The sequence below is a fragment of the Schistocerca serialis genome, chromosome 9 (assembly GCF_023864345.2).
Source record: "Schistocerca serialis cubense isolate TAMUIC-IGC-003099 chromosome 9, iqSchSeri2.2, whole genome shotgun sequence".
NCBI lineage: Eukaryota > Metazoa > Arthropoda > Insecta > Orthoptera > Acrididae > Schistocerca > Schistocerca serialis.
In genome coordinates this window covers 68,658,841-68,676,163 of record NC_064646.1, presented here as the reverse complement: position 1 = coordinate 68,676,163, position 17,323 = coordinate 68,658,841, and the positions used below count along the sequence as shown (strand labels likewise).

The 17,323-nt window shown below is 43.5% G+C and overlaps 1 protein-coding gene across 1 annotated transcript in view; it reads left to right on the top strand.

Annotated features, from left to right (window-relative positions):
• The first annotated feature begins 273 nt into the window (after positions 1 to 273).
• Positions 274 to 17,323, top strand: part of LOC126419228 (bromodomain-containing protein DDB_G0280777-like) — a 360,686-nt gene continuing 343,636 nt past the window's right edge. Inside the window, exon 1 of the mRNA XM_050086365.1 lies at positions 274 to 400. Coding sequence (XP_049942322.1) covers positions 292 to 400 — 109 coding nt within the window. The 5' untranslated portion in view covers positions 274 to 291. The remainder of the gene's footprint in view (positions 401 to 17,323) is intronic.

The following is a 17,323-nucleotide window of genomic DNA, read 5'->3' as shown; positions in this document are numbered from 1 at the left end:
AGAGATAGTTCCCTCACGTTGATGTTTCGTGTCGTTGCCGGTCATTGCGAACAGTGCCATTCAAAACACTTTATAGATTATTTTTACGTGACGTTGACGGTCAGTGACGGGATGTTTACGTTGAGCATGGTGTGAATCGACCTGAAGTGTCAATAGCGGTGTGACTTTCTAACTATCGATAGTCGTTCACTGTACGTTGTAAGGCGCATGTTTTGAATTTGTGTGTGTTCTAACAGGAACTGCTAGAGTATTGGAATAACTTTTTTTTTTTTTTTAAACAGTACCAGAGAAATGGACTGGCGCTATTCTAGTGAAGACGAGTTATCAGCCCTAGATGGCATAAATGAGCAGACACAGAATTTGGAGCGAGCTGTGCTGAGGGAAAATGAAATTAATATAAGTAAGTAGTGTTTAATTTAACGTTCATATACGCTGTAATAACTTTTTTAGTTTATTGAAATGTTACATCCGCTACACAATAACATAATATTTCATAAGAAAACGAGTTATTTCTAGTAGCAGAAACAATATTACATGGCACATTATATGAGGAACTCACAATTACCATCCGTATATTTTTATACCATTGTGCTTTCTGTATGGTAAGCAGTTGCATGAACTTTTTACTTACCAAATTATTTTCAGGACTAGTAGGCCTTAACACTCTTTCGGTTCTGTTTTTTTAATTTTTAGAGGTAACTAATAAAATGATATACTCGTTTCGTCTCTGAATCAATAATATACCGTGTACTGTATTTAAAACTCCATAAAAGTGGAAGTTAGTGCATTTAAGCAAGCGGAAAATACGCTAAAAATTTTATTGCACTTCTTTTGTCTCTCATTCTCCTCTATATTTCGTAATCGAATATGAATATTACCATGCAACGAGTAATTTCACAGCAGGATGGCTTCTAATACAGTAAATTGTATAGGGATTTGATTATCAATCTTATACTGTAGCCTGAACAGAAAATCGATTTGAGGAGAAGCCATTAACAGGAGGCACCCCAGTGGAGCTGACTGCAGCAAGTGATGCACATAATCACTACAGGTTGCAATTAAAATTGTGTACCAGTTATATGACACATGATTACAATATTCTAAATTTGAAAGAAGATTAACGTTACAACAATGATGATACATACGGGTGGAATCTGACGCTTCCATTGACCCCATGGCTACATTGCAGACACTTAATCCTCTATTCATTGTTAACAAATTTCTCTTCTTCAGGAATGCTTTTCTTGCCATTGCCAGTCTACATTTCACATCCTCACTACCTCAGCTATTATTTTGCTGCCCAAATAGCAATACTCATCTAATACTTTAAGTTTCTTGTTTCCCAATCTAATTCCCTCAGCATAACCTCATTTAATTCAACTACATTCCATTATCCTTGTTTTGCTTTTGTTGATGTTCGTCTTATATCCTCCATTCCATTTCACTGCTGTTCTAAGTCCTTTACTGTCTCTGACAGAAGAACAGTGTCACTGGCAAACCTTAAAAGTTTTTATTTCTTCACCTTGGACTTTAATTTCTACTTCAAATTTTTCTTTTGTTTGCCTTGCTGCTTGCTCAATGCAGGGGATAGGCTACAATCCTCTCTCACCTCATTCTCAACTGGTGCTTCCCTTTCATGCCCCTCAACTCTTATAACTGCCATCTGGTTTCTGTAAAAATTGTAAATAGCCTTTCACTCCCTTTATTTTACACCTGCGATCTTCAAAATTTCAAAGAGAGTATTCCATTTAACATTGTCAAAACTTTCTCTAAGGTTACAAATGCTGTAAATATAGGTTTGTCTTTCCTTAACCTATCTTCTAAGGTAAGTCATAGGGTCAGTATTGTCTAACGCAGGGCTTCCTAACCTGTGGTCCGCGGACCCCTTAGGGGTCTGCCGGCTCTTTCTAGGGGGTCCGCGACCATCTTTCACCAAATCGTGTAAAATAATGAGTAAAATTATAGAATAAAAATGTGAAAATCTAATTCATCACTATTTTTTCGTATGAAAAACATGTGTACTTTTACTTCAGGTTGTATCCCCAAGCAGCGTTTGCGGTTCCTAAGTGGGAACGTATACACAGTTTAGTGCCGGAGAATGCGGCTTCTCTGATCGACTGTTTAGCAACAATACAGGGGTCGTTTGTGCTCTGGCTCACGGTGCTAGATGCGCTGAAACCTTTTACACATGCGCGGAGTGAGCTTTGCTGGCCAATCACAGCGCTCGCTGACACGTATGTGGCCCCAGGCATCATTAAATGCTAAACTTCCCTTGTCAGTGCACTACCTGTTTCATAAGTCGATTTTTGACCAGTTTATTACTTCTAACATGGATCGGTGGCTGAAGTCAGGATCATTGAAGAAGGCTGCAGTTTCTCCGTCGCCTTCACAACAAGGGAAGTTCCAGTTGAAATGAATGAGGAGGGAGGACGACCACACACAGGGCACACACACACACACACACACACATACACACACACACGCACACACACGACTGTTACGAAATATGCATGCTCCTTACACAACAGTAGCCAAATAGTGGAAGTGAACAGACCATAAGCAAGAGCTTGTCAACAACGAACAGTTTGGACGTGACATTGATTTCTCTTGGAGGAAGAAAGCTCCATCGTGTGAAATTTCAATTACCAAGTAATTTTAATCAGGCTATAGTGTGTTGAACAAAGGGAGTAAATCCACTAGTAAGTGTCTGGATACAGTGGGAATTCAAATTGGATCGTTAATTTCAAGTTGTTTTCATTCATCTCTAAACCAAAGACTATTGATACTTCTGGGGGGGGGGGGGGTCATTGGGAACATGGCACCTGCAGTAAGAAGCTTTCAGTTCCCATGGGTTTCACTCTGAAATTTGAAGTTACTGTACTCTTGACTGACTAGGGGTCCGCCATGGATTTTCGACTGAAGAAGGGGTCTGCCAGCTGAAAAGGTTGGGAAGCCCTGGTCTAACGTATTTCTGCATTTCTCTTGACTCCAAACTGATTTTCCACGAGGTTGGCTTCTACCTGTTTTTCCATTCTTCTGTAAAGAATTTGTGTTAGTATATTGCAACCCTGGCTTATGAAACTGATAGTTCGGTAATTTTCACACCTGTCAACAAGTGCTTTCTTTGGAATTTGAATTACTGTATTCTTCTTGAAGTGTGAAGGTATTTTACCTGTCTCATACATCTTGCACACCAGCTGAGACAATTTTGTCATGGCTGGCTCTCCCAACGCTATTAGTAGTTCTGACGGAATATTGTGTACCCCTGGCGCCTTGTTTTGACTTAGATCTTTCAGAGCTCTGTCAGTTTCTTCTCACCATATCTGCTATCTCATCTACATCCACTTTCCTTTCTATAATACTGCTATCAAATTCACCTCCTTTGTATAGACCCTCTATATACAACTTCCATCTTTCAGCTTTCCCTTCTTTGCTTATGGCTGGTTTTCCATCTGAGCTCTTGATATTCGTACTGCTGCTTGTACTTTCCCTAAAGGTCTCTTTCATTTTCCTGTCAGTGGTAGCCTGTATATCTTTCCCCTAGTGAAAAATGTTTTTGCCCTCTAGCCATTCCTCCATAGCCATTTTGCACTTACTGTCAATCTCATTTTTTAAACGTTTGACTTCCTTTCACCTGCTTCATTTGCAGCATTTTTAAAATTTCTCCTTTCATCAATGAAATTCAGTACCTCTTGTGTTAGCCAAGGATTTCTACTAGGCCTTGTCCTTTTACCTATTTGATCCTCTGCTGCCGTCACTATTTTATCTCTCAAAGCTACCCATTCTTCTTCTACTGTATTCATTTCCCCTCTTCTAGTCAACTGTTGCCTAATACACCTTCTGAAACTCTCAGCAACCTCTGGTTCTTTCAGATTATCGAGATCCCATCTCCTTAATTTCCTACCTTTTTTCCAGTATATTCAATTTTAAACTTCTGTTCATAACCAATAGATTGTGGTCAGAGTCCACATCTGCCCCTGGACATGTCGTACAATTTCAAATCTGGTTTCTAAATCCGTCTAACCATTATGCAATCAGTCTGAAATACTCCTGTGTCTCCAGGTCTCTTCCATGAATACAACCTTCTTTTATGGTTCTTAAACCAGGTGTTACCGACGATTAAATTATGCTTTCTAGCAGGCGGCTTTATCTTTCATTCCCTTCCCCCAGTCCTTATTCACTCCGTCTTCAGGCCACGAATGGCCTACCGGGACCATCCGACCGCCGTGTCATCCTTGGTTGGAGGATGCGGATAGGAGGGACGTGGGGGTCAGCACACCACTCTCCCGGTCATAAGATGGTATTCTTGACCAAAGCTGCTACTATTCGGTCAAGTAGCTCCTCAATTGGCATCACGAGGCTGAGTGCACCCCGTAAAATGGCAACAGCACATGGTGGCCTGGATGATCATCCATCCAAGTGCCGACCACGCCCGACAGCGCTTCACTGCGGTGATCTCATGGTAACCGCTGTATCCACTGCGGCAAGGCCGTTGCCTTCCAGTCCTTATTCACCTACTGTTTTTCCTTGTCTTCCTTTTCCCACTACTGAATTCCAGTCTCTCATGACTATTAAATTTTCGTTTATCTAAACTATCTGAATAGTTTCTTTTATCTAATCATACATTTCTTCAGTCACTTCATCATCTGTGGAGCTAGTTGGCATATAGACTTGTACTACTGTTGTAGGCATGGGCTTCATGTTATCTTGGCTACGATTATGCATTCACTATGCTGTTCACAGTAGCGTACCCGCATTCCAACTTTCTTATTCATTATTAAACCCTCTCCTGCATTATCCCTATTTGCCTTTGGATTTATAAAACCTGTATTCACCTGACCATAAGTCCTGTCCCTCCTGCCACTGAACTTCACTAAATCCCAGTAAATCTAACTTCAGCCTATCTATTTCCCTTTTTAAATTTCTAACCTACACATATTGGGTCCCATCGCTTAAGAAGAAGCAATATTGGAGAATGTTACCATATAGCAGAGATGCTGAGTCGCAATAGGCACAACAAAAGGATACACACACACACACACACACACACACACACACACACACACACACACACACACACACACGCAAACGCTACTTGCACACACGACTGCCTCCCAAAGTCCCACAGTCCAGTCACAGAGGAGCATTACCCTCGTAACTGAGTACCATTGGGACTGGAGCAACTGAGTTAAATTCTCCGTCAGTGTTTCGATTACCTCTTGTCATGCCCTGAAATGAGAAATGTCCTGCCCATTATCCTTCCACACCTCCTACAGTGGTATTCCACCATCCACCAAACCTACACAATATACTCATCCATCCTTACACAATCCCTGCTCCTAATCCCTTACCTTGTGGCTCGTACCCCTGTAATAGACCTAGATGCAAGACCTGTCCCATACATTCTACTACCACCACCTACTCTAGTCCAGTTACTAACATCACCTGTCCCACCAGGGCCACCTGTGAAACCAGTCATGTGATTTACAAGCTAAGCTGCAACCACTGTGCTGCATTCTATGTAGGCATGACAACCAACAAGCTGTCAGTCTGGATGAAAGGCCAGCGACAAACCGTGGCCAAAATACAAGTGGGCCACCCTGTTGCTGAACACACTGCCAAACATGATATCCCTCATCTCAGTGACTCCTTCACGGCCTGTGCTATATGGAACTTTCCCACTAACACCAGCTTTTCTGAATTGCGCAGGTGGGAACTCTCCTTGCAAAACATCCTACTTTCCCGTAATCCTCCTGTCCTCAACTTAGGTTAGTCACTGTCCTCACCCAGCCAGCCCCCTCTCTGTTCCCATTCCAGCACTACACAGCTGTCATTTCACCACCACACCCAGTCTTATAATTTCTTTTTTTTCTCTCTTTTCTGCTATTCCCCCCCCCCCCCCCCCCCTTCTCCCCACCTTCTCTCTTGCCCTCCGTCTCAACTGCAGCACTTCACTGTCCGCCACCCCCACCATACTATCCCTACCCCTCCCCGCCCCAGCCTCCTCCTTACCCCCACCAAGTTGCCACTCCCATCATGCACCAGTGCTGCTGCACACAGTGTGGTTTCAGTTGTCTGAGACTTCAGTCATGTGTGCAAGTTGGATTTGTGTGTGTGTGTGTGTGTGTGTGTGTGTGTGTGTGTGTGTGTGTTTTGCTGACAAAGGCCTTAATGGCCGAAAGCTATAATTGTGTGAATCCTTTTGTTGTGCCTATCGCGACTCAGTATCTCTGCTGTATGGTGAGTAGCAACTTTCCTTCTCTAATATTGTTACATTCCATCCTAGATTTTCCATTGTTTGATTTTTGCCTGACAGCTTTTCTTCGATCCTAACCCTGTGCTGTTTTCCTTTATTACTATTTTCTTTTGCGTACTCAATGTCCATCCTTCTTTGTTTTCTTCACTGTGTTTCTCTTGTTGCCTTACAAACCACACTGTGCGCCCTACTTACGAGCCACACTGTATCAACCATCTCGGCCGCGCATAACATATGGCCTCAAGACCTCACTGACTGTTGGTGCAGCATCTTATGTCCCACATTACTCCCGCCGATATAATTAATCCTATACTTTCAAAACTGATCACTCTCCCCGCATTAGTTCCCGTATTTGTGTGTTGTCTCCCACACCTTTCCGGTGCCACATGATCTTGTATCTCTACCGACGAACCACTCCCCACACTTTCTCCGTTCTATCCCTGTTCACACCCACTAAATCCACCTCATCCAGTCACATCTGCCATCCCCTTCTTCACGCTTATCCGCCTCAAACCTGCTACCAACAGTAATATACCGGGTGATCAAAAAGTCAGTATAAATTTGAAAACGGAATAAATCACTGAATAATGTAGATAGAGAGGTACAAATTGTCACACATGCTTGGAATGACATGGGGTTTTATTAGAACCAAAAAAACGCAAAAGTTCAAAAAATGTCCAACAGATCGCACTTCATCTGATCAGAATAGCAATAATTAGCATAACAAAGCAAAAATGATGTTCTTTACATAAAATGCTCAATATGTCCACCATCATTCCTCAACAATAGCTGTAGTCGAGGAATAATTTTGTGAACAACACTGTAAAGCATGTCCGGAGTTATGGTGAGGCATTGATGTCGGATGTTGTCTTTCAGCATCCCAAGAGATGTCAGTCGATCATGATACACTTGTGACTTCAGGTAACCCCAAAGCCAATAATCGCACGGACTGAGGTCTGGAGACCTGGGAGGCCAAGCATGACGAAAGAGACGGCTGTGCTCACGATCATCACCAAATGACGTGCGCAAGAGATCTTTCACGCGTCTAGCAATATGGGGTGGAGCGCCATCCTGCATAAACATCGTACGTTCCAGCAGGTGTTTATCTGCCAGGCTCGGGATGATGCGATTCTGTAACATATCGCCGTACCTCTCACCTCAGCAGTTACAAAAACAGAATCACGCATTTCCTCGAAGAAAAAAGGCCCGATAACGGTAGATGTGGTCAATCCAACCCATACCGTGACTTTCTCATCGTGCAATGTTTTTCCACGACAGTTATAGGATTTTCAGTAGCCCAGATTCTGTAGTTGTGGGTATTGACAGACCCTCAGAGCGTGAAATGAGCTTCGTCGGTACACAACACGTTACTCAACCAATCATCATCTTCCGCCACCTTTTGGAACGCCCACACTGCAAATGCCCTCCGCTTCACTAAATCACCAGGTACAAGTTCATGATGCTGATGGATTTTGTACGGATAGCATCGGAGGGTAGCCTCAGTGCCAACCAAACAGTAGTGTATGGAATGCCGGTGCGACGTGCAACTGCACGAGCACTGACTCCCGCATGCATAGACGAACCCGCAACAGTCTCCATTTCTTCCTGAACTGTCTCAGCAGCATTATGCCTTGTGCTCGGTCGGCCACTACAGGGTCTATCATCTAAACAACCTGTGGCTTCGAACTTCGAAATCATTCTCGCCACAGCTGCATTTGTCAACAGACCTTTACCCGTTTGAATCCCCTTCCTATGGCAATAGGATCGTAACGCTGAACTAGCACGTTCCCCATTCTGATAATACAGCTTCATTAAAAGCGCCTTTTCAGGTAACATCAACATGCTGCGACTGCTGGCGCATCTAATTCTCTCTCTCATTACAGCTCCTTTTATACACGATTGTCATGCACAGACACTGACGTTTTGCTGTCCAACGCCATCTGTCGGACATTTTGTGAACTCTCTCTCTCTCTCTCTCTCTCTCTCTCTCTCTCTCTCTCTTTTTGTAATAAAACCCCATGTCATTCCAAGCATTTGTGTCAATTTTCACCTCGCTATCTACATTATTCCGTGGTTTATTAAGTTTTCAAATTTATACTGACTTCTTGATCACCCGGTACATATATTTATTAATTATTAGTTATTCTCTACTTTGATCCTTGTGACTTCTCGCCAATTTTAGTGACTTTTCGCCTTCCGCTATCGTCGTCTTCCTCAGATTTCGTTCATTTTTCCCCCTTGTGCATCCATTTCGTCCTTTTTGTGATTTTTCACATGTATTTGGGTGTATTTTTTGGTCGTAATTATACTTTTTTACGCAGTTTATTGCAATTTTTGCACCACAATGGATCCTTGCCCCTTCCATCTGCGTCAATACAGAAAAGTTTCCATATTTCTAGCCAGATCCCAGTCCCACAAACTGTTCCTGTATTGTTGCTTGGCTCATGAAATCGCCCCTAATGGCCTTACCATCGAACTACCCATCTCTGGTTGCCACCCTTTCTTCCACAACAAACTTCACCTTTTCAGATTCTGCCAATCCTTAGCCCTCACCAACATAGTCCTGCAAAACCATATCAACCAAGCCCAGTCCTCCTTGCAGTACCTTCTCTCCATCTGCAAAATTCTCCTGCTATGTAATCCCAAATTCCTGAAACACGTAACACACATTGAAACTCTTGCCCTGCAGGAACTTGAGCAACATGCACAACACCACCTCAAAAAGCTGTCCATCCTGCTCACTTCCTATTCCCGTCTTGGAGTACCACTGTCCACCACCTCTACAATAACCTCCAAACCTGCCCCACGTCCCCTCACAGCTGACAAACCCTTTCTCGCAGACCTACTACACTTACCCCACCCTCCAAAACTCCTTCCCACCACCACACACAACCCAGAATCTAAACAGACCCGCAACACAGTCATGAACCTTTCCTCCAGAAGCCTTGGTCCCGCAGAAATATCAGTCCTTTCCAAAGGCCTCATCTTTTCCCCCACTCCCAAATTCAGTCATGCAGGACTTGTTAGAAACCTTCTCTCCTTCTCCCGGTCCCTACAGTGGAAACACATTTTCGCCACCAAACCGACCAATCAGACTCAACCAAAAACCAATATTGGACCTTGCCTAACTCAGTTCACTCCTCTATCCAACCATGATCCACCCTCACTGCCTCCAAACCACCCCCTGTTAACTTTCCAGAATTTCTTAACCTCGAACATTGCCTAACCATCATTCCCCAAATCTCTCAACATCCAAACTAAGGCTTACAATCTGCAGAAAGAACCACAGTCCACCATCTAAAAACTGATCCTAACCTTATAATCCTACCTGCAGCAAGGGATCCACCCCTGTTGTTTTATACCTCAAGGATTACCTGGCAGATTACCTGTCAGATACTTCCACCTACAAACAGTGCCACAGTGACCCCATTCCAGTAATCCACCAGGATCTCTAGTCACTACTCAAATCCTTAGGCCTATCCCAGAACCTCTCCCCCAATTCTATCTCTCTATTTACCCTACCATTCCCTGCACTCCCACCTTCTACATGCTTCCTAAAGACCATAAACCCAACCACGCAGGGTGACCCATTGTGGCCAGTTACTGTGCCCCCACTGAGAGAATCTCTGCTCTCGTAGACCAATGCCTTCAACCTATTACCTGGAAGCTATCCTCCTACATATAAGATACCAACCATTTCTTCCACAGTTCCTGTCCCTTTGCCACACGGTACTTGCCACAGTTGATGCCACTTCCCTGTACACTAACATTCCTAATGCCCATGTCCATACTGCTATTGAACACTACCTTTCCAGACACCCTATGGATTCCAAACCTACAACCTCCTTCCTATTCACCTTGACCAGCTATATCCTCACCCACAATTAGTTCTCCTTAGAAGGCATTACCTACAAACAAATCGAGGGAACGGCTATGGGCACATGCATGGCACCAACCTATGCCAACCGATTCATGGGCCATGTAGAGGAATCCTTCCTAAAATCCCAGAATCCTAAACCCCTCATGTTGTTCAGATTCAATGACGACATCTTTGCTATCTGGATTGAAGGTCAGGACACCCTAACCACATTCCTCCAGAACATCAACTACTTCTCCCCATTGGCTTCACCTGGTTCTACTCAACCCAACAAGCCACCTTCCTAGATATTAACCTCCACCTCAGAGATGGCTATGTCAGTACCTCCGTCCATGTCAAACCTATTAACCACCAGCAATACCTCCACTTCGACAGCTGCCACCCATTCCATACCAAGAAGGCCCTTCCATACATCCTAACCACCCGTGGTCATCGCATATGCAGTGATGAGCAGTCCCTCTCAAAACATACCAAAGGTCTCACTGAAGCCTTCACTGACCATAATTATCCTCCCAATCTAGTACAAAAACAAGTCTCCCTTGCCTTATCTTTCCAGTCTCCCACCACCTCCCAAAGTCCCACAGTCCAGCCGCAGAGGAGCATTCCCCTCGTAACTCGGTACCATGCGAGACTGGAGCAAGTGAATTACATTTTCCTCCAGGGTTTCAATTACCTCTTATCATGCCCTGAATTGAGAAATGTTCTGCCCACTATCCTTCCCACCCCTCCTACCCCTCCTACAGTGGTATTCCGCCGTCCACCAAACCTACACAATATACTCGTCCATCCTGAGACAACCCCTGCTCCCAGTCACTTACCTCATGGATCATACCCCTGTAATAGACCTAGATGCAAGACCTGTCCCATACATGCTACTACCACCACCTACTCCAGTCCCGTCACTAACATCACCTATTCCACCAAAGGCCAGGGCTACCTGTGAAACCAGTCATGTGATTTACAAGCTAAGTTGCATCCACTGTACTGCATTCTATGTAGGCATGACAACCAACAAGCTGTCTATCTGGATGAATGGCCTTCGACAAACTGTGGCCAAAAAACAAGTGGACCATCCTGTTGCTGGACACACTGCCAAACATGATATCCCTCATCTCAATGATTGCTTCACAGCATGTGCCATATGGATCCTTCCCACCAACACCAGTTTTACTACTGAACTGTGCAGATGGCAACTTTCCTTGCAATACATCCTATGTTCCCGTAACCTTCCTGGCCTCAACCTTCGTCAGTCACTGGCCTAACCCATCCAGCCCCCTCTCTGTTCCCATTTCAGCACTACACAGCTGTCATTTCACCGCCACACCCAGTCCTTTAATTTTCTTTTATTTCTCTCCTTTCTGCTAGCTACCCTCCCCCTCACCCTTTCCTCACCTTTTCTCCTGCCCTCCGTCCAATCTACAACACTTCATTGTCCGCCACCCCCACCATACTATCCCTCCCCCTCCCTGCCTCAGCCACCTGTGTGTGTGTCTATTGCTGACGAAGGCCTTAATGGCCAAAAGCTATAATTGTGTGAATCTTTTTGTTGTGCCTATTGCAACACAGTATCTCCGTTATATGGCGAGTAGCACCTTTCCGTCTCTAAAATTGTTACATTCCATCCTGGATTTTCCATTGTTTGATTATTTAAGAAGTCTTTGAGCCACTCATGTGTCTGGCAACCTATTCCGTATCCTCATACCTTTATTAACAGCCTGCGGTGGGGCGTGTCAAATGCTTTTTGTAAATCTATAAATGGATAATTCCATTTCAATTCAATGCAGCTCTCAAACTGACCCACTCAAGGTTCTTTCAAATTTGGTGCATCCAATGATCAAGGTAGGCTTAAGAAATCTAAAGCTACCAGTTTGCCAGAGGTATATGACAATTGTGAAGATTACAGGTCTGCAGAGTTTGGATATTGTATGAAATTTACATGCATCTGTCTCAACATAAATGACTATAATTCTTGTTCTAATCAGTTACAGCAATGAAACTTATATCATTGTAAAGCTTATGAGTAGAGCTTTACGTTGATATGCCACATGATGGATTTCTAATAATTTTCAAATTCAGGGTCATTGACCTTAACTTTTGACCTTGATTATCTCAAAACACTCCACCTCCAATTTTTTGAAAAAAGTGTGTCCTATTGCTCCAATATGTTACTATAAAGATGGTAAATATCAAGATGGCACACCAAAGGCATCATGACAAAACATTTATTTCGTCTACATCACTACACTAACAAAGTGCAGTAAGCAGCTTATCCAGTTTTTTCTTTTTTTATCAGAACAGCAGACAATAGCAGTCACTATTATTCTGACAAACTGATGAAAATTTCTTGCTGTGAACAGCCAATCATACAGATATTGATTTCAAACAATCACCATTAGCTTGTTTCATGGGTGTGCTTGTTTACTTAAGCTGCAATGTCTGTGTGCTGTGAAGTAGTATTCAGTAGAAGTTTGTAAAAAATTGGTTTCAAGTCAAAATTGTACTGTTCCAATCCATTTAAAGGAGGTGGTCATGCAATAGTACAAAAGAATTTGAGGAATGTTCAGGAGTGGACAGTAAAAAAGTGCTGTAATTTATTGTCAGGTGGAAAAATTTTCAGTAAATATAGAATGCAAAAATCACAAAACTCATCAACTGCTGCAGGTGTTACCTCAGCTGTGCAAGGTACTTCCAGTGAAAATGTTATGTAAAGATGAAATTGACCATCTTTAAACACTAGCTTTCAGTTTTTAGGTGAATCTCCTGTGAAGAAAAAGACACTTCATTGTGGGAAAAAGTATCCAAAGCAAAAATTGAAAAAGTTTCCTCTGTGTTGGAGCATACTTATGTGGCACAGCTGGAAAAAGAAACATGTGAAAAAAATTGGTGAAAAAGAAATCATAGCCCAGCTGAAAGATAAGTTTGACAGTACAGATGGGGAAAACATGTTGAATTATTGAGTGAAAAACTTGCTAAATACTGTAACAATCAATTATTGACAAAATTATTTAATTATATTCAAATTATTTAATTAGATAGATGAAAAATCTACTACCAGGTGGCAGCAGAACACACACATAAAAGACGGTTGTAATTGGCAAGCTTTCGGAACCAGTAGATTTTTTATCTCTCTAATTAAATAATTTTACTAAATACTGTTATATATTAGGAAAACTTGAAGAATACAGCAATTTTGAAACAGTATTATGCACCTACTACTCTTATATACATAGCCTTATAAGGTATAGTATTATACCCTTGGGGAATACAGCGTGTACAATAAACTGTTATGAACTCCAAAAGAGAGCCTTTCGAATTTTTAGGGGTGTTGCCACAGAGAGCCATGTAGAGAATTCTTTAAGAAATTAAAAATTTTTACCCCCTGGTTTATTCATTTATGAATCCATAGGTTTTCTTAAGTCACATCAAGAATTCTCTACTCTAAAGAGTGAAGTACATAACTATGAAACTAGAAACAGGCATGATTTTCACAGAAACAAACATTAAAAAACCCTGTACCAAAATAATGTGATGTATCTTCCAAAAATAAAGTTCAATGCCTTGCCTATAAGAATAAAAAAACTACAGAACTTACATAAATTCAAAAGAGAATTAAAGACACTATTGTTGAGTAAAAGTTACTATAGTGTTGATGAATTTCTTTGTCATCAAAACAGATAGTGCTTATCATTTCATTTAATCTTATGAACTATTGTTATTTAACCTATATGTATATGGAAGACAACAAATTTGTGCAAAAATGTAATGTATAATTAAAAAGTAATGTTATTTCATTTAATTGTTAGAAATATAAATTGTTCTCTCTCTCTCTCTCTCTCTCTCTCTCTCTCTCTCTCTCTCTCTCTCTCTCTCTCTCCATCTCCCTTTCTATATGATAATTACTGTATCATGTATATGATAAAATAGATGATAATAAATTGAACTGAATAAAACACAAATTTTAACAGTACTTCCAAAGTGCTGGAATATAAGGAAAACCATGAAAGAATTTTCCACGTCAGGTTACATGGTACAAAGGGCAAAACAGTTAATAGCAGAACATGGTATATTAGTGACACAAAATCCAAACCCAGATGAAACACATAATGAAAAAACTGTTCAATATGTACATGATTTTTTCTGTGATCATAATGTGAGCCTTGTGATGCCAGGAAGAAAAAGCTTTGCATTTGCAAAATAAAACTAAATTAGAGTACATAAGCAGAAACTGCTAGGGTTGAGCAATCTTAAGGCATTGTATTTATATTTAAAGACACATAAAATGGCTCTGAGCACTATGGGACTTAACATCTGAGGTCCTCAGTCCCCTAGACTTAGAACTACTTAAACCTAACTAACCTAAGGACATCACACTCATCCATGCCTGAGGCAGGATTCGAACCTGTGACCGTAGCAGCAGTGCGGTTCCGGACTGAAGCACCTAGAAGTGCTCGGCCGCAGCGGCCAGCTAAAGATACATATGTTATAATGTCATGTTTAACACACATATTTCAGAGCGACACAACACATATAAGTCACAGAGTAAGTCGACAAGCAAGACATGTGTACACGTTAGCATTCGAATGAGCACTGAGTCCCAGTCTAGCGACCGCTGCTCGGCTGGCCGCTTAGGTGGCGCTGCTGCTGCTGCACGGCTGGCAGACAGCGCCGCATGTAGAGGATGCCCGTAATTGCGCAGCGGCTCTTTGAATGATCGGCGAGTCACAACACTTTTCCCTCCTTTGAAATTGTTGCACTGGACTTGATGGAGGTGTCCTGGAGATGACTAACGTCCATAGGCGTTGTTTGACTCGGCGTAAAGTCTCGAGGAGGAGGCTTCCCGTACGGACACAAGTGTCCCCGATGATAACGGGTCGAGATGACAGGAGACGTAGGGGTCGAATCTGCTGGGGCCCCATGCACCAATCTGCCCATTGCGGCAAGTCCAGTTGATATGACAGGAGACATGGGCTCCATTTTGGCCGCCTGCCATATCCCCATACCCAGACGAGGTCGTCGGCGGTGAACCGGCCAAGTGAAGGCACCCGCGGCCGTGAGGCGGAAGGCCGCAGAAGATGAAGTAGCATGCTGTCGGCCATGTAAGAGCTCAGCCGGGCTGTGATCGCCCATGGGGGTGAAACGGTAAGACGCCAGAAACTGGAGAAGCGCATCATCAGCAGCAGAAGAAGTCAGAAGTTTCTGCATCTGAGCCTTAAATGTGCGAACCAGTCGTTCAGCCTCACCGTTGGATTGTGGATGGAACGGGGGGGCCGTGACATGCATAACGCCGTGACGAGCACAAAAATCTGCAAATTCGGAAGTGGCAAATTGCGGACCATTATCAGTAACAAGAGTAGAGGGGAGGCCTTCCAAAGAAAAAATGCGGGCGAGAGCACTGGTGGTTGCCGTGGTGGTAGGCGACGTGCAACGGACAATGAAAGGAAAGTTAGAGTAGGCGTCAATTACGAGGAGCCAATAAGTATCTAAAAGGGGTCCCGCTAAGTCAGCATGAATGCGCTCCCAGGGCTTCTCAGGCGAAGGCCATGGTGACAAAGATGACTTCGGGGCAGCAGCCTGTGACGCACAAGGGCCGCAGGCAGCGACCATGTGTGCTATTTCAGAGTCAATGCCAGGCCAGTACACATGACGGCGCGCCAGAGATTTTGTGCGAGACACACCCCAGTGCCCTTGGTGAAGGAGGCGCAAGACCGAAGCATGCAAAGACGCAGGTACCACAACACGCGGTGAAGCATTGTCAGTGGAAAGGAGGATAACACCATCCCTAGCCATGAGGCGGTAGCGCAAAGCGTAGTAGTTCCGCAACGGATCAGAAGTCTTAGCGGACGGGCGATCTGGCCAGCCCTTCTGAATACAGCGTAAAACCTGGGAGAGGGTAGGGTCAGAACCCGTAGCAGCCGCCAGCCTGTCCCCAGTGATGGGGAACCCATCCACAACCCACTGCTCGGCAACATCCAGGTGGAAACACAAAAGTTCGTCCCTATCGAATGCCTGATCAGGACCCATGGGAAGGCGAGACAGAGCATCAGCATTTGTATGTTGAGCCGTTGGCCGGAAATGAATCTCATAATTGAAACGAGACAAGTAAAGAGCCCAACACTGGAGGCGGTGTGCAGCCTTGTCGGGAAGTGACATTGATGGATGAAACAAGGAAACAAGTGATTTGTGATCCGTAACAAGATGAAATTTTGAGCCATAGAGAAAAACACCAAACTTATGAAGAGCATAAATAATGGCCAAAGCTTCTTTCTCAATTTGAGAATACTTTTGTTGGGCATCCGTGAGCGTTTTGGAGGCATAAGCAATGGGTTGTTCTGAACTGTCAGAAAAACGGTGTGCAAGGACTGCACCGACCCCATATTGAGAGGCGTCTGTGGCAAGAACAAGATGTTGGCCAGGTCGATAAGTAGCCAGGCACGGGGCCTGTTTCAGCATAGTCTTCAATTTCTGGAAAGCCACATTTCATGACACGGACCAGTGAAAAGGCACGTTTTTATGCAACAGGTGATGCAATGGCTGAGCCACCGACGCCGCAGACGGTAAAAACTTGTGATAGTAAGCTATTTTCCCCAAGAAGGCCTGCGGTTGCTAAACAGATGTAGGGCGAGGAAGGGCATCGATCGCAGCGACAGTTTGCTGAAGAGGACGAATACCATCCCGAGAGAGTTGAAACCCCAAGTACGTGATAGATGCCTGAACAAATTGTGATTTCTGAAGATTGCACTTAACATCGGCAGTCTGTAAGACATGAAAAAGTGTGCGGAGATTTTGAAGATGTTCTTCAGTGGTGGAGCCAGTGACAACAACGTCGTCCATGTAATTGATACACCCAGGGACAGGGAGCAATAATTGTTCCAAGAGTCGCTGAAAGAGAGCAGGGGCGCTAGCAACCCCGAATGACAAGCGTTGGTATTGATAGAGGCCAAAAGGCATGTTAAGGACCAGAAACTGTCGGGAAGCAACGTCAAGAGGAAGTTGATAAGCTTCCGACAGATCAATTTTAGAAAAATACTGGCCTCCAGCAAGTTTAGTGAACAGTTCTTCAGGACGGGGCATAGGGTAAGTGTCGATGAGGCATTGTGCATTTACAGTGGCATTGAAATCGCCACAGAGACAAATATCACCATTGGGCTTAGCAACGACAACAACAGGAGAGGACCACTCACTGGACGTGA